This window comes from Symphalangus syndactylus, chromosome 16 (assembly GCF_028878055.3).
Source record: "Symphalangus syndactylus isolate Jambi chromosome 16, NHGRI_mSymSyn1-v2.1_pri, whole genome shotgun sequence".
Classification (NCBI taxonomy): Eukaryota; Metazoa; Chordata; class Mammalia; order Primates; family Hylobatidae; genus Symphalangus; species Symphalangus syndactylus.
This window is the reverse complement of record NC_072438.2, coordinates 92,697,620-92,723,353: the sequence shown is the minus strand read 5'-3', so window position 1 is coordinate 92,723,353 and position 25,734 is coordinate 92,697,620. Positions and strand designations below refer to the sequence as shown.

The following is a 25,734-nucleotide window of genomic DNA, read 5'->3' as shown; positions in this document are numbered from 1 at the left end:
TACCCCATACAGGTCACCACTGACTGAACGGTTTGAAATCAGTTATCTGGGCAGGCAAGGTGAAATACGTTTAATGCAAACCATTTTGGCAAATTGGCCAGTATGGCCACCAGAAACTGATAGCTGTGAGCAGCCAGTAAGCAGTACTATGTGATCATTTGCATGACTTTAAAATTATGTTGAAAGAGAAATAAGAAAGCCAGTCCAAATATCCAACATTTATAAAAGCAGAATCTCAATTATATTATCATTAAGCCTAGATGTTTGGTTTGTATCTGAGCTTGTTGTGTCCTTTTGAGCCTCCTTTCCCCACTGCCCTGCACGCCTTGTGTGTGTGCGCGCGCCCACACACACACACACAATCCACACTCTAAAAAGCCTCCACTGACAACAACCTCTTTAATAATGCAGCGTGGAGAAGAGAACTAGAAAACTGTTATCATGTTACTCTGCCAGAACTCAAGTGACAGGAGAAAATATTTTCCAGCCCTCACATCCTTGAGATGCTAAAACCTGATTTGCAATTAGTTTGGTGCTGAATACAAGTGCCTGATGCAACGGCATTGTAGCAAGACCAATGATGTCACTGTGCAAAACCATAAATTGTGCACTTATTTAAGACGATTTGAATGCAGAACAAAAGGTACCTCGGAAATAACCATCCAGCAAATGAAACTGCATTCCTGAGTGGCTAGGCCTGAATTTAATGAAATGAGTGAAACATGTGCCTGTAGTATCTAAAAGATTTGAAATGTAGGCCCTTGTTCTCTTTGGAATAGTTTGGGTTTGCATTGCTAATTAATTTAAGTTCCCAGTGAAGGGGTGTGTGTGTGTATGTGTGTGTGTTTGAGTGTGTGTGCATGCGAACACAAGTGCATGAGCATCTACTTGTGTGTATAAGCCAATAGCAAATAGCTACACAAAACACACAATGCTAGAAACAGCATTACTATACAAGAGAACACCCTTAAGTTTCAGCATCCAGCCTGCAGGATTTGAATGCAAGCACTGAATTAAGAGGTTGCTTTAGGAATCAGGATGGTCATGATTCCCTAGTAATCACTTCCCTTTGCCACTACCAGCCTCTGCATGCAAAGATATCTAATGGAGGTCTGCAGAGAATAATCTGAAAGCTAGGAGGCTACAGGGACCTTCGGGATGCAAACATTACGACATAAAAACAAACTCAGCCAATGCGAAAAGAAAAATTAAATTACCTTTAAAAGTGTTATGAAGCCAGCTAGGAACACTAAGGAAATTTATATGAGCCTTTGCTAACTGTCTTTGCTGCTAGAATCTTAATTCCAGAAGGCACTGATGTGCAGTCCCTTCAGATTCTCGAACACACACAGGGATGAGGGTTCAACAGTCAATATGCAGTTCCCATGTGAGGTGGGCCAAAACTTCAGGGAAGACAACCATTAACAAAATAAGAGAAATGACAGCTTAAATGTGAATTTGGAGAACACCTTTTAAATTGTTTGCACAGATGTGACATTATTTACATGACAATTTCATGCTCCTCAGCACAGAGAAAATAAAACGAGTTAGACGACATTAATGCAACCATTAATTCTATTAATGGGTTAAGGATTGTTTCTAGAACTTTTCCGTTGCTTCATCATCTTGATATAATTAAAAATATATGTTACATCTGCAATGTTGTTTCAGCACCTACTGGGAAAAGCAAGTCAGAAAGAAAAAGAGTTTGCTAGTTTTCCTAGAAAAAGAATGTTTACTCTTGTCAAAAATGTTGAAGGCCTTTGAGTTCATTTATTTAGGCTGATCCCATTAGTCAAAATGTTGAAAAATGTTTTAGGACTAAATATTTTTCCACTCTGAAAAAACAATGAAGAGCGTTGACTACAATACTCATTTCAGAAAGCAACAAAGAAATAGGCATGTTTCAACCAAAAAAAATCACTTAGCTTCTTTAACTTGATGTTGCTACTATTTCCTCAAACTCAGCTGAATCAGCTCCGTTTAAGTGGCAATGCTTTGGAAGCAAAAAATGATAGATTACGGTGTGGCAAGCTCCATTTCGAAAACACAGGAGCGATTCTCTTCCCTTCTCACTCACATTTCATCACTTACTTGCAATTTCTGTAAAGTACTCTCCAAACTGGGAAAGATGAGGAGGCCGTGGGAAAGATTCTCCTTCAAGAGATTCAAGATTCACCCTTCACCCTGTAAAACATTCCGTGTTGTCGATCTGTAAATAGAATTATAGCTCCACCACCACCAAGCCGTGATGCCAAAGTGCCTGGGTAAACTAAAATTAAATGCCAGTAAAAAATACCTCTCTGCACATCAGCATCTATCTGCTTGGGCCTTTTTTGGCTTCCTCATTTATCTTTATTTTCATTTAGAGCCATGTGGTGTACTGCCTTTCGCTCAAGGCACTCTCCCTCACAGTCGTGGGTGGGTGTGTGTTGTCCTTGTCACCCACAGAGCTACATGGGGGAAAGAAATTACTTATCGATTTTCCTTTCTGTGGAATGGTGTCTTTGGCTGGTTTCTTGAGCCAGGGCAATAATGCACAGAGCCCCAGCAGCATGGATGCAGGCAGCATGCCACACTGGGCTGCACCACCAGGGTCACCCGCTCTCACCGGGGTCACCTGCGCTTAGCTCTTTCAACAAAATAAACAGCATACACTTCAAAAGTTGAAGGAATGAACAAAACAATGGTATGTTCCCATCTGAGTAGTGGAAACAGCATGATTTGAATTTTCTTTTACTCTTGTATTCTAAAAAAGGTTTGGTTGGGATGGCATACTATCTGGTTGGTTAAGGAAGTATATTTGACATTTTAGGGTTGGTCCTAAATTTAAAGTCAGAAAAAAAAAATTAGGAATGCTGTGAGTTGTGAATCAAGTCTTCGTAATTTTGGGCCGATTACCAAAGATGCCATTTTTGGCTTCCTGAATTGTTACTAGAGATAGCGGTCTGGGCTGGGAGCAGTGGCTCATGCCTGTAATCCTAGCATTTTGGGAGGCTGAGGCAGGAGGATCGCTTGAGGCCAAGAGTTCAAGACCAGCCGGAGCAACATAGAGACCAACCCCATCTCTCGAAAAAAAATTTAAAAATTAGCTGGGTGTGTTGGTGCATACCTATAGTCTTAGAAGGCCAGTGTAGGAGGATTGCCAGGAGTTCTAGGCTGCAGTGAGCCATGATTGCACCACTGCTCTCTCTAGCCTGGGCAGCAGAGTGAGACCCCATCTCTAAAAAGTAATAATCATCACAGTAAAGGGAGAGATAGTGGTCTGACTTCCTACAAGTCTGACTTCTACAGAGCAGGCTGGCTTTCTGAGCTGGTTACTATAGATAACAAGTTGGTTTTCTGGACTGGTTGCTGCAGGCTGTGGGTCAGTTCTATTTTTATGCATAGTCTGACCATTGCCCGTTTGTATGTTTATATATCCAGTGTCTCACTCTTTCCTCAAAGAAGGTGGACCTGGCTTTTTGCTGCTGAAGTCCAAAGGAGAATGCAGCATACTGTCCAGCCTAAAACACACACCCCACTGGGGGACAACTGGCTTTAACACCCAGAGCTTCTCCGGTGGTTTGTGACACGCCTTTCTGGGAGCCATTTCTGAGAGCCACACACAGCAGGAGTGTGAGTGCTGTTCTGTTCAGCTGTCAGAGATGCTGATTCCTGTGGATGCTGCTGAAAATCTCAGAATAAGTAGATTGCTTTCCCCACTCCCCATAGAGGAGCTCTGTATTCGCAGAGCACCTGCACCAAGAACTCTGCACCGGTCACAAAGTCTTCCAGTTTTCCAAGGCTTATATGCAAAGACCCACCCCACCCCCATAGTACCTTCTCCCCTGACGATCGTGGTACCAGGCCCAACACCAAGGCCACAGGGGCAGGGTCTGGAGGTGTCCCCTTCTGATGTACAGTCACCATCGGGCTGCTGGGCTTCCCGCAGCCAGCAAGTGCTCACTGGTGTCCAGCTTGGCCTCAACATCTTCTAGGAGCTTCACTTATTGCTGGCAACTCACTGTTTGAGGCTGCACAACAGGAGACCCAGCTCTGATGCCAATCAGCCCCCTTATTCCTGTTTAAAGCCTCTTGGGAGAACAACCCCAGGATCAAAGATTTAAGAAGGAAGAATAAGAAAAGTGATGTTGGCCTCTTCCCATAACCGTCCCAAGAGAACTCAGTGGTGTGTCCTGGTGCCCAGAAGCTGGGTCAGAGCATGTGGCCTCCATCCACTGCAGACTTGGAGGTCCTGGGCAGATGTTCAAGAGCCTGTTTCCGAAGAGAATGGTCCTAATGAGTGACCCACTGAACTTTAGAGTATTCCACCTCAGACCAAGGTGGTCCAGGTAGTGGCCCAGGTAGACCTGCCTCTATAGGGATGGAAGCTGTGTATCTGTGGGAGACTAAGTCAGACATCAGCTTGTACCCAGTCAGCCTCAGAAGCCACTGTGGGTGCTTCCTGCCTTTGCTCCCCTTTGACCTCTGTCCCAGTGTTGCTGATAAGATCTCACCAGCCCAGCAGCTGAGTCTTGTTCTTCTTATCATCTGACGAACTCTCTTCTTGCCCCTAAGGCTCAGAGCACACTGAAGGCTGGGAGGGTCGGTTGGTGATACTCACTTTTATTTTTTAGTTTAAGTTCCGGGCTACATGTGCAGAATGTGCAGGTTTGTTACATAAGTATACATATGCCATGGTGGTTTGCTGCACCTATCAACTTGTCATCTAGGTTTTAAGACCTGCATGCATTAGGTATTTGGATAATGAATTTTTTTAATGATGATAACAAAAGCCAGTTTAAATCTCTTTTTCAAAACCATAATTTAATTTTATTCAAAATGGTTTGCTGTATATAAGAAATATAATAACCCTTGAAGAAAACAGTTTTGAAAAGTCATCTTTCTTACTACTCTAAGCTTCTATATTAAGCTCTAGCCACCCTTTAGAGCTTGCTGGAGAAGGAAACAAGCATCCAATGCAAATTGGGTTATACTTAGTTCTAGTTAAAGAAGAGAAATAGCTAAAGGGGACATTGAGTCATGAGTTCTTCTAAAAACAAAGAGGTAAACACAGAAAACTTGTAATTAGGAAATTATCTAGGGACTTTATATGCATACAGGCAAAATGCACTACTGATTAGATTGATTTTTTTCTACTGAGTTTTGCTATGTAGAAAAATTCAACCTGTTGAAGTGGATGAGCAGCTATGCCCTGAGCAACCACATCTATACCAGCCCTGGCCAGCCTGAGGCACCAACAGACTGAAATGCAGATCTGCTATGAGCTCTCATTGGGCTTTTGCTATAAAATATTCATGGTGCATTACAAAGGATCGTTTGAATCACAATCTCTAGAAACACGTTGGAAAGGAGAAAGGCATCAAATTGCATCTTAGGCTTTTATCTTTTTTTACAAGCCACTCTAAAGCAATTATAGATTATTCAGGCCAATGATAAACTCAAATTTTTAAAAATCCACACTTATAATAAAATGACCTGCTGATTTCTTACCCTGCTCACCATATGGTGATTTATACGGTGCAATGAGGGCCAGTGGATTCATCCCACTACTGTCTCCTGGTGGTAATGTATCTTAATTGCAGGAACCATTTTACAAAAAACAGTTATGCTTTGAAAGATGAAATATGAAGTTACAAATACTGTGACACAAAAAATACAGACTTGACATCTGTGGTAGGAGAGATATGCCCAACCATCCATTCTTACCACGTGAGGGAACCTATTGTGAGCTGAATGTTGAATTAGGGAACAAAATTTCTAACTTGAAAATTCAGTTTCATCAATAAAAAAATACAGATTACTCAAGCCAGATGATCAAATGTCACTAGAAAAAGAAACACACAGTATAATCAGGTGCTGTTAACTCAATATACATAATATTTTAACCCAGAAACACAATAACATTCTTCAGACAGCTTGACATCAATGTGGATGGGACACCTACTTGATTTCTCTAAACTCGGTTTAAAGGAACTGATTGACCCATCCTTCATTAATGACCCCTAGGTTTTTCTCCCTAACAATTTTGGTCACGCAAAATCTGCAGAAGCCTTTGTGTCGAGTGTCTAACCCAACTTTACTTTGTATACCTCAAAATCCAATTCAAATTCAGCTTTCTTCATATGATTTTTCTTTCCCACTCAGAATTAAAGTGATTTCTCCTTCTAGCAGTTAGATTGGCAAAAATAAAAACTATGACCCTGTCTACAATAGGTACCTCCACTCCCTTATGTTTATATAATATTACACCATTAACATCCTTTGCCCCACCTGTCATGGTACTTTGCTGAGCTATGTGTTTGTTTGCTTACTGTGTATTTCTGCCCCTAGAATGGAAGTCTCATGATGGCAGGAAGCTTGCCTGCTCTGATACTTTAAGGAGCATACCAAGCTCCTGAAATACTGCCTTGCACGTAGGTGCTCACTAAATATTTTCTGAATGAACTAACAGTCAGTGTTAGTGAAGGTATTATAGTCAAACTCTTAAACTTTCTGGTGAGAATGTAAAAATTATTCAGAGGACAGTTTGTTAATATGAATCAAATTTCATTATACAAATATAACAATTGAATATAAGAAATGTTTGTCAAAAGAAATTATGTGTATCATCAATAGTATGCTACACAGCCATCAGAAATGACGATGTCCAACTATATTCACAGACACAAAAAAAAGGTCCTTGACATATATTAAAAATTAAAAAGCAGAGTTTACAATAGCATGTGTGATGGTTAATTTTAATATGTTAACTTGACTGGGCTACAAGGTGCCCAGATATTTGTTCAAACATAATTGTGGGTATTTCTGTAAGGATGTTTTTGGGTGTGATTGGCATTTAAATTGGTAGACTGAGTAAAAGAGATTGCCCTCCCTAATGTAGGTGGCTCTCAACCAATCATCCAAGAACTTGAACAAAAAGACTGCCCCTACCCCAGATAAAGAAGATTCTTCCAGACCGACTGCCTTTGAACTGGGACAATGACTTTTTCCTGCCTTTGATCTTGAACTGAAACATTGGCTCTTCCTTGAGCTTGCCAGCCTTCAGACTAAAACTATACTGTCAGCCCTATTGACTTTCAGGCCTTCAGACTCAAGCTGGAACTAAACCATCAGCTCCCTTGAATCTCTAGCTTGCCAATTCACTCTGGAGTGAGTGAGATATTGAAACTTGCCAAACTCTATTATCATGTGAGCCCGTTACTTATAATAAATGTCTTTCTGTGTATACATATACCTCCTATTGGTTCCATTTCTCTGGAGAACCCTGACTAGAACAGTGTATAGTAGGATCTCACTGTGCTGAAATATTAGAACTATGTAGATCTAGTTTCTGTAGTGTGCCCAGTTTGTTCATGCCTCCCTGTATTCATGCCTTTCTATGGTTCCTTTCACAATGACTCTAGGCTTAGTCACGCAACTTCCTTTTCACCAGTGAGACAATAGCAAACGTGACTTAAGCAATGACTTGAAAAGTGCTTGCATATTGGAGTTGCCTTTCTGCTGCTCTTGAAACCTGAGACAGCCTTCTGAACCAGACCAAGCAGCCTCGTGCAGCAAGAGAAGCCACTGAAGAAAGGATTTAGCTCTCCTACCCATGCTAGTCAAGGCCCATCACCAGCTCACTGCCCACACAGGACCAAGCTCAGCTGACGCTGAGGGGAGCTGCCTCCTCCCACTTCCCTCTCACATTCTGAACAGGCGACACCACTCTGGGTGCATCTGACCCTTCATTCTCACTACTGAGCACCCATGGACTAAAACATGGTGGCACATTACTGCAAATCACAGGCAACTTAACACCACCATTCAACAGCTGCAGTCACCTGAGACTGGCCTAGACCAGAACTGACCAGCTGAACCCAGCCCAAATTGCAACCTTAATAATTGCAGACTACGCTGAATTTTTTTTTATCTTGCCCAAACTCCCATCTAAGGGGTTTGGGGAGTCATGCCCTACAAACTATAAATTCTCATCAGATGAGTTTTATTTAACCCTATATATCGTGACTTACTTTCCACATCCAATATGGCATATAACGCTATGTGACAAAGAAGAAAGTCAACATATTTTATCCCAAAACATGTTTCTTTGCCATATTTTAAAATGGTCCTGCAAAGCTGTCCTTTGTGGGGGAAAATGTACATTTGTAAAGAATCTCTATTAACATAGCTAGATCTTTTTCTTCCAGGCCTCCCAATCCTGAAGATATTAAGTAAGAGTCTAACACATTTTACAGGAAACATTTGTCATCTATTGTCTCTAAGGGCAGCCACTGTAAGACTTCAAAAGAATCTAAGTCTCCACAATCTTTTATTTTAACCTGAAGGTTTTCTTTCTATTGATCCCAGGTCTTTAGACAAACTCAACCAATTGTCAATAAGAAAATGTTTAAATTTACCTACAGCCTGGAAGCCCCTCCCACTTTGAGTTGTCCTGCCTTTCTGAACCAATGTATTTCTTAAATGTAATTTGATTGATGTCTCATGCCTCCCTAAAATGTATAAAACCAAGTTGCACCCCAACCACCTTGGGCACGTGTTCTCAGGACCTCCTGAGGGCTCTGTCACAGGCTATGGTCACTCATATTTGGCTCAGAATAAATCTTTTCAAATATTTTACAGAGTTTGAGTCTTTCTGTCAACAGAATCATTTATTAAATGGTTAGCATTTCAAGCTACTAAGTTTTGAGATGGTTTGTAATGAAGCAAAGACTAACTGATATGTTACTATAGAACAACAACAACAAAAAAGCCTAGAAGGCTATATCCTAAATTGTTAATAGTGGTTACCTCTATGTAGAAATTACAGATGACTTCTGGTTCATTCTTTTTAGCATCTCTGCATACGTGTTTATAGTAAGTGCATATTATATCTGCAAGCATAAAAAACAATTAAAACCCATTTCATTTTGAAAAAATAATTTTTAAGTTGATCTCTCCCTTCTCAGATTTCCTGCAATAATTACTGTTTACATGACTAATTCACCAATTAACCATGAAGTGTTTTGATATCAAGAACTGATATTTAAGGCTTTCATTGTTATTTGACTATGGCAATGGAACATGCAGTGATAGTTTTTAAAAATTTTGTGTATCATCCACAGTTATTAAGCCTATGACTGGCATACAGCATGGAGCCATTAATGATATTATTTACTTTGATTTGAAATCACTGTTTTGTATTAACAAATAAGGCAGAGTAAAGAGTACAATATCCTCAAGAAGAGGAGAGGTCCTGGCAACGGCAGTGTCCAGAATAAACCTGAGTTACCTGAAAACTCAACATCAAAGCATTTGGTGCCAACTTGCAACTGCCTATGCCCTGTGGTAAGAGTGGGGATTCTTGTGGCCATGCCACAATTCTCTGCTCAATGTCCAATTTCAAGCTTAGTTCAAATTGATTTAAACATGCATATACATATCTACCAGAGAATTAAACAAATCATGGAAATTTAGAATACAAATTGAAATTTCTTCTAGAGACCTGATATGGAAAAAGAATAATATCTGAAAACTAGTAAAGCAAATAATGTGGAAAAAATGGCTTAAGCAAAAAGGGTTCAGATGTGAAAGAAATCATCCTTAACTAACTTTTCAGAATTTAATTTTTAAACGATATGGCCAAGAAGTCAAAATTTATTCACCTCCATCCAAGTTGATGAAAAAAATGTAAGAAAGCAGGTGTTATGTAGCTTTATCTGATTTTTCAAAAAGACTCCATGTAAAGCTTTAAGAGAGAGAACAAAATAGTAGATGACAAAAACGAGGCAAATACTAGATTAAGAATCTAAAGTGAGCCTCCCTTGCCTTCAACTTCGAGTTAGCAAGGAGGGTCACTGGCTCCTTCAAGGAACGCTGCCACGCATCATAAAGCTAAGTGGCTCTGACAAGGATCTGAGCGTCAGGGCTCTAAAATCTGCTGACAACACTGAAATGGGAGTTGGAAAGAAGAATGAGGAGCTGTGTGACCAGGTTTAAAGGAATTTGAATCATTTAGGTAATTGGGCCAGCAGATGGCAAATGCAGTGTATTCTGGAAGACTGTGAAATAATTAGTCTGAAAGACAGAAGCTAATCTAGTAATAACGATCTTCCATTTATGTAGCATTATTTTTTACAAAGCACCTTTCACCAAGTGGTTCCCACAGTGCCTTCTGTAATGATCATATGCATGGTATGTTAATGTGTTCACAGTGATAGAAGAGGCACTCTTGGTGGAACAGTGTAATCCGCACGACTGTCGCCCAGAAGAGAAGGCAATGCCCGAAGGAGAGGTGGGAAACCCCCAAGGTGATTCGCCAAATAGAAATATCTTTTGGACACTAAGGTTGAGAACTAAACCGGCAGGATGTTTGCTTGAATTTGAGTGATGATGACTCATGAAGGATCAGAATGCTATTTCCTTGGGATGAGATTAAAAAATACGTGCGTGCCAGGATTTAGAGGTTTATCTCTAAATAAAGGCTGGAAGAATTTAGCTTTATCTTTCTAAAATGATAAAAGCACCACACATGTTTTTTTAAAACAACAACAACAACAACTTTCAGTTAGCCAAGTGAAACTTTTCAGTTTTGTAAATAATTCCCAAGGTTAAATAGGAAACATGCCGAGTAGTTCAAAGGAGAATGGAGAGAACATTGTTTCACAGGCTGCATTTGCTTCCCTCCCTCAGAAGCAAACCTCTTCTCTCCCCCTCTACTCCCCTTCTTCTAGAACTTAGTCAAAGCAGAATTTGTAGGATCAATATGGCCAGGGGCTGCCATATTGATCAGAGCAGCTCTAGAGAGTGAATCAGGCTGTGGTGCCCTAGAAAGAAATATCAGAAGGTCTGTTTCCAATGTCCTGTGTGACCTGAAGCTCTTCCTTCTCGAAATCATTATTAGCCATAAACGTTCACTGCAGATGATCATTTCTTAATCAGAAAAATACTTCTTTACTGCACTTGGCTCTTTGCAACTCATGCTAACAGATACCACATTTCCCCATGTCCCTTTCTCCCTGTCATAAACCACACCTTTCCGCTACCTGTGCAAAACAGTCCATGCTTCCTCCTCTGCCCTGCCTCCTCCCACTTCCCTTTCACATTCTGAACAGGCATCACCACCTCTGGGTGCATCCAACACCTCATTCTCACTACTGAGCACCCATGGACTGAAACATGGTGGCACATTACTGCAAATCACAGGCAACTTAACACCACCATTCAACAGCTGCAAGCAAGCCATTCCAAGAGAGGAATTCTCATGGTCACGATGCTTCAATAACGCATTAGTGCTTTTTGAGTTTCTTGTCTGTCTTACAATTGTTGTTATTTTTGCATTAGCAAACATAGCTATACAAACTTATGAAAAGTATGCCCTCTAAGACCTGCCTAATTTTATCTAATTCCAGGATCCTAAAAAGTTTTCTGGGTGTGAATTTTGTTCCATTTTCTTCCAGGAAAGTCTAAGAGTGTGTTACCCAAATAGTGCTCCACCAGGAGAAATCCAAAGCTGGTAAGATGTGCCTGAGGATCTGGCAAAAATCAGCATCCATGGTCTTGGGGATTGCAAATATTCTGCTTGCAGCCTCTTCATAGATTCTTTTACAGATGGCAATTTTATATTGCTTTACACTGTAACAAGAAGGAAATAAATGGGGCTCTTATACTTCTCCTCTTCACTGATGCCAGGAGAACATAGCCTCTGGTTCTCACCAGCAGGACCTTCTCACTGTTCTTGGCACAAGAAGATGCCAGCAAGTAAAAGATGCTAAGCATTGCTTTTAGATCGAAAATCAGATGCACATGGTAGGTTTCACTGCATGACTTAAGCAAAGTGCCAGGTTCTGTTTTCTTTTAAATATTCTCACTAGAGGGATGAGAGAGGGGAGAAAAAGTGTCAGAATCATCTGCAAATCAAAATGCTTTTTAATAGGGATGTGGACCACGGCTTTTCTTTGCTGGTTTCATGAAACCTCTGCACACTCAGGAGAAGAATGCATGTTAGCTGGTATGAGCGGGGCTGGCAGTCTCCATGGAGTGGGGACGGACGAGTGCAGATTCCTTTTAAAACATTATTTAAGGTTCTTCTCAGCCATCCGCACCGCACATTGATCTTCTGTCACAGCTCTATGTCTGGAGGGCTGGTACTCTCCATTGATCCACAGAGAGCATTTTTAGTGCATCAAAGAGATACAGAAGGTGGGACTCAGAGGGAAAATCAGGAACCACACTTTTAGTGCTGGACACGGCTCAGCAGCATAAAAGTCACATAAAATATTAAGCTGAACTTGAGATTTTTTTTTAATGTTGTGAAATCTGTTGACAAATGAGACTCAATGGGACACAAAAAACGAAAAGGATTAATACCTCTTCTAATGGAAAAATCTCCCCTGACAGAATAGAAGCAAGCCCTAGGACCTGATAAACTGAATCCCGCATTCATCTTTCTGCGAAGGACCTTAGGTTGTAAATCACAAGTGTCTAGGCTGAAAAGTTCAATCAGTCAAGATGCGGTGGTAATGGGTCAAGGTTACGCATCAATCCAAAGACAGACTGGTTAGTTTTACTCCACAGTCAAAGAGTTTTACCCCGATGATAAAATCTATGCTCTTCTCAGGAGCAAGGAGATGGCTGGCTTGACAGAGCCAGTCACAGCAAGGGACAAAACTACTATAAAGACAGACCTTCCCACCCAAGCCAGCATGCCAGCCACCCATGGAAGTCCTACCTGTGCCACAAGGTCAGACTCAGGGTCCCTGTCTCAGTCAGCTTAGGCTGCCATAACAGAATACCACAGACTGAGTGGCTTAAACAACAGAAATGTATTTTCCCATAATTCTGGAGGCTGAAGGTCCCTGATCAGGATGCTGGTGGGGTTGGGTTCTGGTAAAGGCCCTCTTCCTGGCTTGCCTTCCCTCAGTGCAAATGCATGGAAAGAGAGAGAAAGAGATGACTCTTCCTCTCTTTTTTTTTTTTTTTTTTTTTTTTTTTTTGAGACAGAAGCTCACTTTGTCGCCAGGCTGGAGTGCTGTGGCATGATCTCGGCTCATTGCAACCTCTGACTCCCTGGTTCAAGGGATTCTTGAACTGGTTCAAGGGACTCAGCCTCCCGAGTAGCTGAGATTATAGGCATGTGCCACCACACCCAGCTAATTTTTGTATTTTTGGTAGAGATGGAGTTTCATTATTTGGCCAGGATGGTCTCGATCTCCTGACCTCATGATCCACCCGTCTAGGCCTCCCAAAGTGCTGGGATTACAAGCATGAGCCACCATGCCCGGCCAACTCTTCCTCTTCTTATAAGGCTACCAATCCTAGTGGACTAGGCCCCACTCTTAGGAATTTGTTTAACCTTAATTGCCTCCAGAAAGTCCAGTCTCCAAATACAGTCACACTAGGGGTTAGGCCTTAGATATATGAATCTAGGAAAACACAGTTCAGTCCATCACGCTCACCTTCCATACACAGCCTTCTTTCACCTCCCTAATCAGACATAATCTTCCCTGCGGAAAAAAAAAAAAAAAAAAAAGATGAAAGAGGATTTTTTTCTTTGAGGGAGACATTTTAGACACTTTTACCTAAACCTTTTTCTAAACACTGAAAGAGTTGAACATGTAAATCAATAATGAAAAGATAACCTGCTCATATCCAAGTGGACAGCTAACTCATGAAGGCTATGGGACAAAAAGCAAGGTCAAAAGAAGACAATTCTTATGAATTTGCAGATTTAAGCTTCCAAAATGGTGAACTGCATAATCTCTGGTACCTAATAGATTCTCAATGTCTAGTGAATGAACAAATAAATACATGAATGACAGATATTTTCTGATAATGAGAAGAAACTAATATAAATTAAAATCAAAGCCAGAAATGGCCTCATCAATGCTTATTCAAGGCTAAAGTTGACTAAAATGACTACCCCTTTAAAATCAGGATTTCAAATTATAAAACTATAACATTTCAAACACAGATAATTACATTTCTTATCAAATGCATGGGTTCTTGTAAAATAATTCAGTTTAATATATACCCAATTTAATTAAAATTTATAAGTGGTTGTGGACTAAACCAAGTGTATCTTAATTAAATCAGAACATGGCTCACAGATGTTAAGGTCAACCCCAATTTTAATAAAAAAGATGCAAATATAATCATTAGGGACTTGGCTGAATAATTGTGGTCAGGTGGAAAGTAAGATGAATGGAAGACAAGGAAGACACCTTCTACTCAAGGCTAAAAAGTAAAATGACCTACAGAGTGCAAGTGCAGAAAGATGGGGTTGCCTGCTCAGTGAGCCGCTGAAATGGAAGTAGGAAACTCAGGTATGAAAAACCAAGTCAACAATCAATCAATAAACTTAAATTGGATAAGGAAGGAGGAGGCACTTTCTCTGACAGTTCACACATCATGGAAGGTTGCAGTGGGTTCTGCTATCATCAAAACAATCAGAAGTGAAAATAGGACATTCTTAGAGCCGACGCTAAAGCCTGAAGGATTGCATGAATAAGGTTGACACATAAAACACAAAGTTTTCAGTTAAATCAGAATTTCAGATAAACAACAACTTTTTTTTTTTTTTTTTTTTTTTTGCTAAAAGTATGTCCTACGCAACATGCATCCTGTATCGTCTTTCTAAATTTGGCACCTACACGTGAACTTAGGCCTGTAGCAAAAGGCTTATCAAGGAGCTTTCCATAATTCCAATATAAACCACAACATCTATTGAAGAATTATCATTAAGGGCTGACCGAAGTCTTAAAATAGAAAGTATATACCTGAATTACACTGTAGGCTCATTGCCAGCCCTTGGAAGGCATGCGGAAAGACGATCTAAATTTTAACATTCGGGTCATTCCTATCCACCTGCCTAGGAGTCCTTCTTCTGAATGTATCTCCCTCAGAGCACAGTAGACTCTGAGGAATGTGTCAGTCACAGGGAGCTATGCTGGTCAGAAAATCAATCCAGAAATGTTGATTTCAGGTCTATTCCATAAAGAGAACTGTGCTGTTAATCAAAGCCCAATGGCACCTCTGCACCCCTGGCGACTCTGTGGGCAGATGAAGAAACTGAGGCCCTAGACAGTGAAATGGCTTTTCCAAGGTTTAGCTGGGTCTCCCTGGCAGAGCTAAGACTAGTGCCCTGCTATTGTAAATCACCTTTCCATGAGTCTTTCAGTACGGAATAAAGCTTATAAGTGCTATTGAAGCTCAGAAATATATATATATATATATTATATAAATTTTATATATTATATATAATTAATAATATATATTAATTATATATAATATATAAATATATATAATATCTATATTAATTTCTTGCTCTTTGGATGTTTAGGAAAAAATTTAGATAGGTGAAGATATCACTCATTTAACAGTGTTTATTCACTGTCAACTTCATGCCCAGCACTGTTGTAGACACTGGGACCACAGACACAATGCTGCCCTATAAGGAGATTTAGCAGATGCTCACCACAGCCTTCCCCACCTCCTGCCAGGCACAACCAGACTACATTTCCCAACCTGCCTTGCAGCTATGTGGCCATGTGACTGAGCACTAACCAAGGGAATGTGGGTGGGAGTGATGCCAGATATTATTCCCAGGCCAGGTCTACTGGAAACCTTCTGCATTAGTCAGAGCTCCCCAGAGAAACAGAACCAACAAGAGAAATGGAGATGGAGATAGAGAAACATGAAGAGATCTAGAGATAGAGATGGGGAGAGGTAAAAAGATTATAAGGTATTGCCTCACATGATTATGAAGGCAGAGAAGTCTTACCATCTGCTGTCTGCAAGCTGGACACCCAGGAAAGCCGGTGGTGTAGTCTGAAGGCTGGAGAGCCAGAGAGCTGACAGTGTAGATTCCACTCTAAGCATGAAGTCCTGAGAACAAGAAGCATGAGAGAAAAAGAAGGTTGACGTCCCAGCTCAGACAGTTGGTTAGAATGGGAATTCAACCTTCCTCAGGCTTTGTGTTCTGTTCAGGCCCTCAGTGAATTGAATGATATCCACCCACATGGGAGACAGCAAACTACTGTACTCAGTCTATGGATTCAAATGCTCATCTCTTCCAGACATCCCCTCTCAGACACACCAGAAATCATGTTCAACCAGCTACATGGACACCCCATGGTCCAGTCAAGCAAACACCTAAAATTAACCATCACACCAAACACCTAAAATTCACCATCACACCCTCCATGTGAAAGGAGGCAGAAGATCCAGCAGAAAAGTCCCAGGCCTCAGAGGAAGGAGGACTCACAAAACGTGTCCATGAATCACTACCTGGAAGGCTGGGCACCAGACACTCACATAGAGCTGTCACATGAAGAGAAAACTAATCCTCTATTGTGCGAAGTGGCTGAGGTGTAGGAGTCATTTGTTCCAGGAGAGAGACAACCATGATACACTGCCCTGGTGGAACTTAGAGAAAAGATAGGTTCTGGGCAAATACACAAACGAAAACAGATATGATTGCAACTTGTTGTGAGTGTTTTGTAGAAACAACATAAGCACAATGATAAAGAAAAGCTGAGATGCAGAAGGCTGCTCTGATAGGTTTGGACATGGCTGGTAATGAGCCAATTACAATAAGAACGGTGAGAGTAATAGCAGATGCCACTACAGTGTCCTGTTTGTGGAAGGCCCTGGGATAAATATTTCATGCACTGTAACTCATTTACTCTCACAACAACCTATGAGGTAGGAATTATTATCATCTACATTTTACAGATAAAAGTAAGGATCCCTGAAGCCACCTATACTATTTCATTCTCATGCTGCTATGAAGAAATACCTGAGACTGGGTAATTTATAAAGGAAAGAAGTTTAATTGACTCACAGTTAGGCAGGGCTGGGGAGGCCTCAGGAAACTTACAATCAGGGCAGAAGAGGAAGTAGACACGTCCTTCTTCACATGGCAGCATGAAGGAGAAGTGCCGAGGAAAGAGGGAAAAGCCCCTGATAAAATCATTGGATCTCATGAGAACTTATCATTACAAGAACAGCATGGAGGGAACTGCCCCCATGATTCAATTACCTCCCACCAGGTCCCTCCCATGACATGTGGGGATTATGGGAACTACAATTCAAGATGACATTTGGATGAGGACACACCCAAGCCATATCACCAGCATTTTTCCCGACTGGTCAAAGCCTGTACTATACCAAGTGTTAAGTCCTTATTATTATTATTATACTTTAAGTTCTGGAATACATGTGCAGAATGTACAGGTTTGTGACATAGGTATATGCGTGCCATGGTGGTTTGCTGCACCCATCAACCCATCATCTACATTAGATATTTCTCCTAATGCTATCCTTCCCCTAGTCCCACACCCCGACAGGCCCTGATGTGTGATGTTCCCCTCCCTGTGTTCATGTGTTCTCATTGTTCAACTCCCACTTATGAGTGAGAACATGCAGTGTTTGATTTTCTGTTCCTGTGTTAGTTTGCTGAGAATGATGGTTTGCAACTTCATCCATGTCCCTGCAAAGGACATGAACTCAACTTTTTTGTGGCTGCATAGTATTCCATGCTACATATGTGCCACATTTTCTTAATCCAGTCTATCGTTGGTGGGCATTTGGGTTGGTTCCAAGTCGGTGCTATTGTGAACAGTGCAGCAATAAACATACGTGTGCATGTGTCTGTATAGTAGAATGATTTTTAATCCTTTGGGTACATACCCAGTAATGGGATTGCTGGGGAAAATGGTATTTCTAGTTCTAGATCCTTGAGAAATTGCCACACTGTCTTCCACAATGGTTGAACTAATTTACACTCCCACCAACCATGTAAAAGCATTCCTATTTCTCCACATCCTCTCCAGCATCTGTTGTTTCCTGACTTTGATCACCATCCTAACTGGCGTGAGATGGCATCTCATTGTGGTTTTGATTTGCATTTCTCTAATGACAAGTGATGATGAGCTTTTTTCATATGTTTGTTGGCTGCATAAATGTCTTCTTTTGAGAAATGTCTGTTCATATAGCCCACTTTTTGATGGTTTTTTTTTTCTTGTAAATCTGTTTAAGTTCCTTGTAGATTCTGGATATTAGCCCTTTGTCAGATGGATAGATGGCAAAAATTTTATCCCACTTTGTAGGTTGCCTGTTCACTCTTATGATAGTTTCTTTTGCTGTGCAAAAGTTCTTTAGTTTAATTAGATCCCATTTGTTAATTTTGGATTTTGTTGCCATTGCTTTTGGTGTTACAGTCATGAAGTCTTTGCCCATGCCTATGTCCTGAATGGTATTGCCTAGGTTTTCTTCTAGGGTTTTTTTTATGGTTTTAGGTCTTATGTTTAAGTCTTTAATCCATCTTGAGTTAATTTTTGTATAAGGTGTAAAGAAGGGGTCCAGTTTCAGTTTCCTGTATATGGCTAGCCAATTTTCCCAATGCAATTTGTTAAATAGGGAATCCTTTCCCCATTGCTTTTTTTCAGGTTTGTCAAAGATCAGATGGTTGTAGATGTGTGGCATTATTTCTGAGGCCTCTGCTCTGTTCCATTGGTCTATGTATCTGTTTTGGTACCAGTACCATGCTGTTTTGGCTACTGTAGCCTTGTAGTATAGTTTGAAGTCAGGCAGCATGATGCCTCCAGCTTTGTTCTTTTTGTTTAGAATTGTATTGGCTATATGGGTTCTTTTGGTTCCATATGAAATTTAAAGTAGTTTTTTTCTAATTCTGTAAAGAAAGTCAACAGTAGCTTGATGGGGACAGCATTGAGTCTATATATTACTTTGGGTAGTATGGCCATTTTCACAATATTGATTCTTCCTATCCATGAGCATGGAGTGTTTTTTCCATTTTTTTTTTTTGTCCTCTCCTATTTCATTGAGCAGTAGTTTGTAGTTCTCCTTGAAGAGGTCCTTCACATCCTTTGTCAGTTGGATTCCTAGGTGTTTTGTTCTCCTTGCAGCAATTGTGAATAGGAGTTCACTCATGATTTGGCTTTCTGTTTATTATTGGTATATAGGAATGCTTGTGATTTTTGCACATTGACTTTGTACCCTGAGACTTTGCTGAAGTTGCTTGTCAGCTTAAGGAGATTTTGGGGCTGAGACAATGGGGTTTTCTAAATATACAATCATGTCATCTGCAAACAGAGACAATTCAACTTCCTCTCTTCTTATTAGAATACCATTTATTTCTTTCTCTTGCCTGACTGCCCTGGCCAGAACTTCCAATACTATGTTGAATAGGAGGGATGAGAGAGGGCATTCTTGTCTTGTGCCAGTTTTCAAAGGGAATGCTTCCAGCTTTTTTCCATTTAGTATGATATGGACTGTGGGTTTGTCATAAATAGCTCTTATTATTTTGAGATACATTCCATCAATATCTAGTTTATTGTGAGTTTTTAGCATGAAGGGATGTTGAATTTTATCAAAGGCCTTTTCTGCATCAATTGAGATAATCACGTGTTTTTTGTCACTGGTTCTGTTTATGTGATGGATTACCTTTATTGATTTGTGTATGTGGAATCAGCCTTGCATCCCATGGATGAAGCTGACTTGATTCTGGTGGATAAGCTTTTTGATGTGCTTCTGGATTCAGTTTGCCAGTATTTTATTGAGGATTTTCACATCGATGTTCATCAGGGATATCGACCTGAAATTTTCTTTTGTTGTCGTGTCTCTGCCAGGTTTTGGTATCAGGATGATGCTGGCCTCATAAAATGAGTTAGGGAGGATTCCATCTTTTTCTATTATTTAGAATAGTTTCAGAAGGAATGGTACCAGCTCCTCTTCATACCTCTGGTAGAATTCAGCTGTGAATCCATCTGGTCCTGGGCTTTTATTGGTTGGTAGGTTATTAATTACTGCCCCAATTTCAGAACTTGTTATTGATCTATTCAGGGATTCAACTTCTTCCTGGTTTAGTCTTAGGAGGGTGTATGTTTCCAGAAATGTATCCATTTCTTCTAGATTTTCTAGTTTATTTGCATAGAGGTGTTTATAGTATTCTCTGATAGTAGTTTGTATTTCTGTGGGATCACTGGTGATATCCCCTTTACCATTTTGTATTGTGTCTATTTGATTCTTCTCTTTTTTCTTCTTAGGGGCAGCTGTTGCGCAGCTTCAGCAGGCTTAAACTTTCCTGCCTGCCGGCTCTGAGGAGAGCAGCAGATCTCCCAGCACAGCATTCAAGCTCTGCTGAGGGACAGACTGCCTCCTCAAGTGGGTCCTTGACCCTCGTGCCTTCTGACTGGGAGACACTTCCCAGCAGGACTCAACAGACACTTCATACAGGAGAGCTCTAGCTGGCATCTGGCAGGCCCCCGTATGATGAAGCTTCCACAGGAAGAAACAGGCAGCAATCTTTGTTGTTCTGCAGCCTCCGCTGGTGATATCTAGGCAAACAGAGTCTGGAGTGGACCTCTAGCAAACTCCAGCAAACCTCCAACAAAAGGGCCTGACTGTTAGAAGGAAAACTAACAAACAGAAAGGAATAGTACCAACATCAACAAAAGAAAAGTCCATACAAAAACCCCATCCAAAGGTCACTAACATCAAAGACCAAAGGTAGATAAATCCATGAAGATGAGGAAAAACCAGCACAAAAAGGGTGAAAATTCCAAAAACCAGAACGCCTCTCCTCCTCCAAAGGATCACAACTCCTCGCCAGCAACTAGACAGAGAACGAGTTTGACGAGTTGACAGAAGTAGGCTTTAGAAGGTGGGTAATAACAAGCTACTCCGAACTAAAGGAGCATGTTCTAACCCAATGCAAGGAGGCTTAGAACCTTGAAAAAAGGTTAGAGGAACTGCTAACTAGAATAACCAGTTTAGAGGAGACCATAAATGACCTGATGGAGCTGAAAAACAGCACGAGAACTTTGTGAAGCATACACAAGTATCAACAGCTGAATCAGTCAAGTGGAAGAAAGGATATCAGAGATTGAAGATCAACTTAATGAAATAAAGCATGAAGACAAGATTAGAGAAAAAAATCAATGAAAAGGAACAAACAAAGCCTCCAAAAAATATGGGACTATGTGAAAAGACCAAACCTGCATTTGACAGGTGTACCTGAAAGTGACAGGGAGAATAGAACCAAGTTGGAAAACAGTCTTCAGGATATTATCCAGGAGAACTTCCCCAACCTAGCAAGGCAGGCCAACACTCAAATTCAGGAAATACAGAGACCACCACAAAGATACTCTTCAAGAAGAGCAACCCCAAAACACATAATCGTCAGATTCAACAAGGTTGAAATGAAGGAAAAAATGTTAAGGGCAGCCAGAGAGAAAGGTCAAGTTGGGTTGGGGGATGAGTGGTGGAGAGTATTTTAGGTAGAGCAGTGGTTCTCAATCGAGGGTGATTTTACCATGCAGGAGACATTTGGCAATGTTTGGCAACGTTTTTGGTTGCCACTACTTGGGATGAGTGTATACTACTAGCATCTGGTTAGTAGAAGCCAGGGATGCTGCCACAAATTCTATAATGCATAGAACAGTGTCCCTCACAACAAAGAATTATCTAGCCCCAAATGTCAATAGTGTTGAGGTGGAGAAACCCTAGGGGAGAGTAAAAGTACATGCAGTGCCCCTCTATTAATCAATTTCATGTTGCTATAAAGGAATACCTGAGACTAAGTAATTTGTAAAGAAAAGAGGTTTATTGGGCTCTTGGTTCTGTAGACTGTACAAGCATGGTATCTGCATCTGCTTGGCTTCTGGTGAAATGTCAGGAAGCTTACAATCATAGCAGAAGATGAAGGTGGAGCAGGTATGTCACATGGCAAGAGAGGGAGCAAGAAAGAGAGGAGGTGGTGCCAGGCCCTTTTAAATAACCAGGTCTCACATGAACTAACAGAGCAAGAACACACTCATTACTATGAGAAGGTCACCAAGCTGTTCATAAATGATCTATCCCCATGACCAAAACACCTCCCACTAGGCCCATCTCCAACACTGGAGGTGATATTTCAATGTGAGATTTGGAGGGGACAAAATATCCAAACCATATCAGCCACCCCTATAATGGCAAAGCCCCAGTGTGGCTGGCACTGGTATAGATCAGATGGAGCATACATCAGATGGAGTGGCACCAGATGATGTTAGCAAGGTAGGCAGGGTTAAGAGCACACAGAGGAACCCTTGTAAGGTACAGTAGGAGTTGGGATTTTACTTCAGATGTAGGGGGAAGCATAATGGACCACTGATGACTGCTATAGAAAATAGAATGGAGAAGGAGTCAAAAGATAAAAAGCTGCTCTGTGGACCAGTGAGATATGAAGAGGGTTAGAACAAAACGTGACGGCAGAGGTAGAGTAAAGTGGATAGATTGGAACTTCAACTTGGAGCTGGAAATGGCAGAATGTGTTGACGGCCTGCATGGGATGGTGGGCTGGGGAAGAGGGAGGAGGAAAGGATGATGCTCCAGGCTCTGGCTTCAACAACTGGGTGAGTGGGGTTGTCATTTACTGCGAGTGAAAAGAAGGAGAAAATTGGGAGGAGGTCATGACAATTCTGAAAGGCCTGTGAGCCAGCACACAGATATGTCAAGTGGACAGTTGAATGTGCGGGTCTTGGGTTCACATAAAACATATGGGCTGAAGATTTATGTGGGAGGCATGAGGATATACCAGCTCTCCCAGGGATACAGAAAGGCGACCCAAGATGAGCCCTATGGCCCTCAAATATTTACAGTTAGGGAGAAAAGGAGGAGCCAGCAATGGAAAAAAAGCAAAGGCCAGATCTGAAGAGAATGTGGATTGTGATTATCTGGAAGAGAGAACGCCTCCCAGAAGAAGAGAGTCATCATCTACCCCCACCACAGTGAGAAGTGAAATAAAACACAATATGAGGCCATTGGTGATCTTGAAGGGCACAGTCTAAAACAAAGGTCAGAGTAAAAGTCAGATTACCAGGGCCTGAGATAGTAAGCATAGACAATATGTGCAGAGAATTCTTTTGAGAATTGAGAATTTTTTTGCTGTGAAATGGAGCAAAATGATAGGGTAATTGCTGGAACCTGAAGGGGTCAAGGAAGATTTAAGAGGATGAGAAAAACCACTGCCTGTTTGTAAGCTATGAAAAATGATATAGCAGAGAAAAACTGATGATGCAGGAGGAAGGGGAAGGAACAAGAAGCAGTTAAATCCTTGAAAAGATGGCAGGAGTGGCGGCTTCCAGAGAACACAGACCTGGAGAGGGAAAAAGGAGAAGTATTGTACTTCCAGTGCAGATGGGTTCCTAGGTTTTATGCTGCTAAATGAAGATGTGTCCATCTAACTCCTCCTATTTTCACAGCTAACTCACATTTAGCTGATGGCCTGGTTGTGAGAAGGACAGAAAGGAATAGGGTGCTGGGAGGTTTGAGGAGAAAAATTGAAGTATGAAATAGTTATCCCAAAGAATGAAGAGCAAATATTCTGGGAGTTGTGAAGGGAATAGTTTTGATGTGCATTGTTGGAAACTCATGAGAAGTTTGAGACCATGAGTTTGAAGTGAAGAGCCAGCCAACTTGCCTGAAGTCCTACAGCAACATTTTATGTTTCAGACGCAGACCTAGACAAAACAAGTGCTGTGGGTTCTCCAGTACACACCCAGCCCCCTTTAGGATATGGCACTCACTCTTCCACTGACCACAGCACTGCCTGTGGGAGGCTCATATCTGAGTCCCCACTATGGGAACTGCCCATGACTGAAGGGAGCTGTTCCCCCAGGTCATGGTTGTTCAGGGAAAAGAAAAAAGGCCTTCTTACCTCCATGAAGAGACACTCAGGGCATGACAAGGTTCAGGCTGTATCCGTTAGTGTGAAGAGAGCCACACTTTCTCAAAGGAAGATAAAAGGGGCAAGTAATCCATTTTATTAGACTAATTTTCAGAGCAGTTTTGTGTTCACTGCAGAATTGAACAGAAAGTACAGAGAGTTCCCGTACATCCCTGGCACCCCTCCACACACAGCCTCCCCCACTATCAACATCAGGCACCAGAGTGGTACTTTTGTTACAATAATAAACCTACACTTAACACATCATTATCACCCAAAGTCTACAGTTTACATTAGGATTCACTTTTGGTGTTGTACATTCTATGGGTTTTGTATAATGACATCTATCCACCATTAGAGTATCATATGCAGTAGTTTGTTACTGCATATGATACTCTATTATGCAGTTTATTACTGCATGTGATACTCTGTGACATCCACCAATTTTCATGGGTTACTATATTCATTTGCTAGGTCACCCATAACAAATTACCACAAACCTTGTGGCTTAAAGCAGCAGAAGTTTATTCTCTCACAGACAGAATCCAGATTCACAGAGGCCATCCAAAATAAAGGTGTTGGGAAGGTCATTCTCCCTCCCAAAGCTCTGGGGAAGAATCTGCCCTTTGGGTCTTCCAGTGTCTGGTGGCCACTGGTGTCCTCCGTATTCTTTGGCTTGAAGACACAATCTCTGCCTCCATCTTCTCACCCCCTTCTCCTCTGTGGCTGCTTCTCCTTGGTGTGTCTCTTATAAGCATCCACCCAGATATAAGGACCCACCAGATAGCCCAGATAAATCACGTCGAGATTCTTATTTGCACCTGCAAAGACCCTTTCTTTAAATAAGGTCACATTCACCAGGTTTCAAGGATTAAGACATGGACATGACTTCTTAGAGGCCTCTGTTCAACCCACTACAGTTACTCAGAGGTGGGGCAGAGCTGGACAGAAATATCTCTGGCCTTCTCCACAACTGGAGAGAGATGAGGATACTAGATGCTGGGCATGGGTGAGAACAGAGGCCATGCTGGGCTCCATTAACAACGATGGGTGAGGCGGGGAAACTGGAGTGCATGATGAGAAATTACTTAATAGGTACAGTGTACATTATTTGGGTGATGGATACCCTAAAAGCCCTGACTTCACCACTATGCAATCTATGCATGTAGCAAAATTGTACTTGTACCCCATATGTAATCCTATACCCATTTTTTAAATAAATCAATTTTTAAAATAAAAATGTATTTTAAAATAATGATGATGAAGCCAGTGAGGAGTGCAGTGGTGGTTCAGAGGGGCCTTATTTTGATCAATACTTGAGAATTAAGATCAGCTCTCTCACGCTCAGCCCCTCAACGCTGTTCTCAGTGACTTGTGTTAAACCTTATTGCCAGAGAATAAATGAACTACAACCAAACCCAGATTAGACCCAGCTGTTCCCGTAATTTTGTGCCAGCACCAGAACTGCAAAGCTAAGAGGAAGAGAAAAGGCTTCTTGCTTTCCTGTGACATTTTATTTATTATTATATTATTATTATTATTATTATTATTATTGAGATGGAGTCTCATTCTGTCACCCAGGCTGAAGTGCAGTGGCACAATCTCATCTCACTGTAACCTCCGCCTCCCGCGTTTAAGTGATTCTCCTGCCTCAGCCTCCCGAGTAGCTGGGATTATAGGCACCTGCCACCACACCAAGCTAATATTTTTATTTTTAGTAGAGATGAGGTTTCACCATGTTGGCCAGGCTGGTCTTGAACTTCTGACCTCAAGTGATCCACCTGCCTCAGCTTCCTAAAGTGCTGAGATTACAGGCATGAGCCATGCACCCAGCCTCCTGTGACATTTAAACTGTCAGTGAGAAGGACCTCTGCTCTGCTGTGAAAGGTTCAACTATTTTAAAGCTACATGTCATTTTTTATTTTTTATTCATACATAATCAACATTCATGTTTTCAGGTATGTGTGATAATTTAATATATTCATGTAATTTTTAAAGATCAAATCAGTGTCATTGGTATATCC

At 41.2% G+C, this 25,734-nt stretch overlaps 1 protein-coding gene across 2 annotated transcripts in view; it reads right to left on the bottom strand.

Moving 5' to 3' along the window:
- The window catches only part of TAS2R1 (taste 2 receptor member 1), a 449,411-nt gene that overhangs the window by 301,129 nt on the left and 122,548 nt on the right, over window positions 1–25,734 (bottom strand). The window contains exons 1-2 of one of the 2 annotated variants that reach the window (XM_055246050.1): window positions 16,865–16,949; window positions 15,767–15,870 (exon numbers count right to left, since the gene is read on the bottom strand). In XM_055246050.1, the coding sequence (XP_055102025.1) occupies window positions 15,767–15,769 (3 nt within the window). In that variant the 5' untranslated portion in view covers window positions 15,770–15,870; window positions 16,865–16,949. Of the gene's footprint in view, window positions 1–15,766; window positions 15,871–16,864; window positions 16,950–25,734 lie in introns of those variants that run through there. The other variant, XM_063619946.1, reaches the window with a different exon arrangement.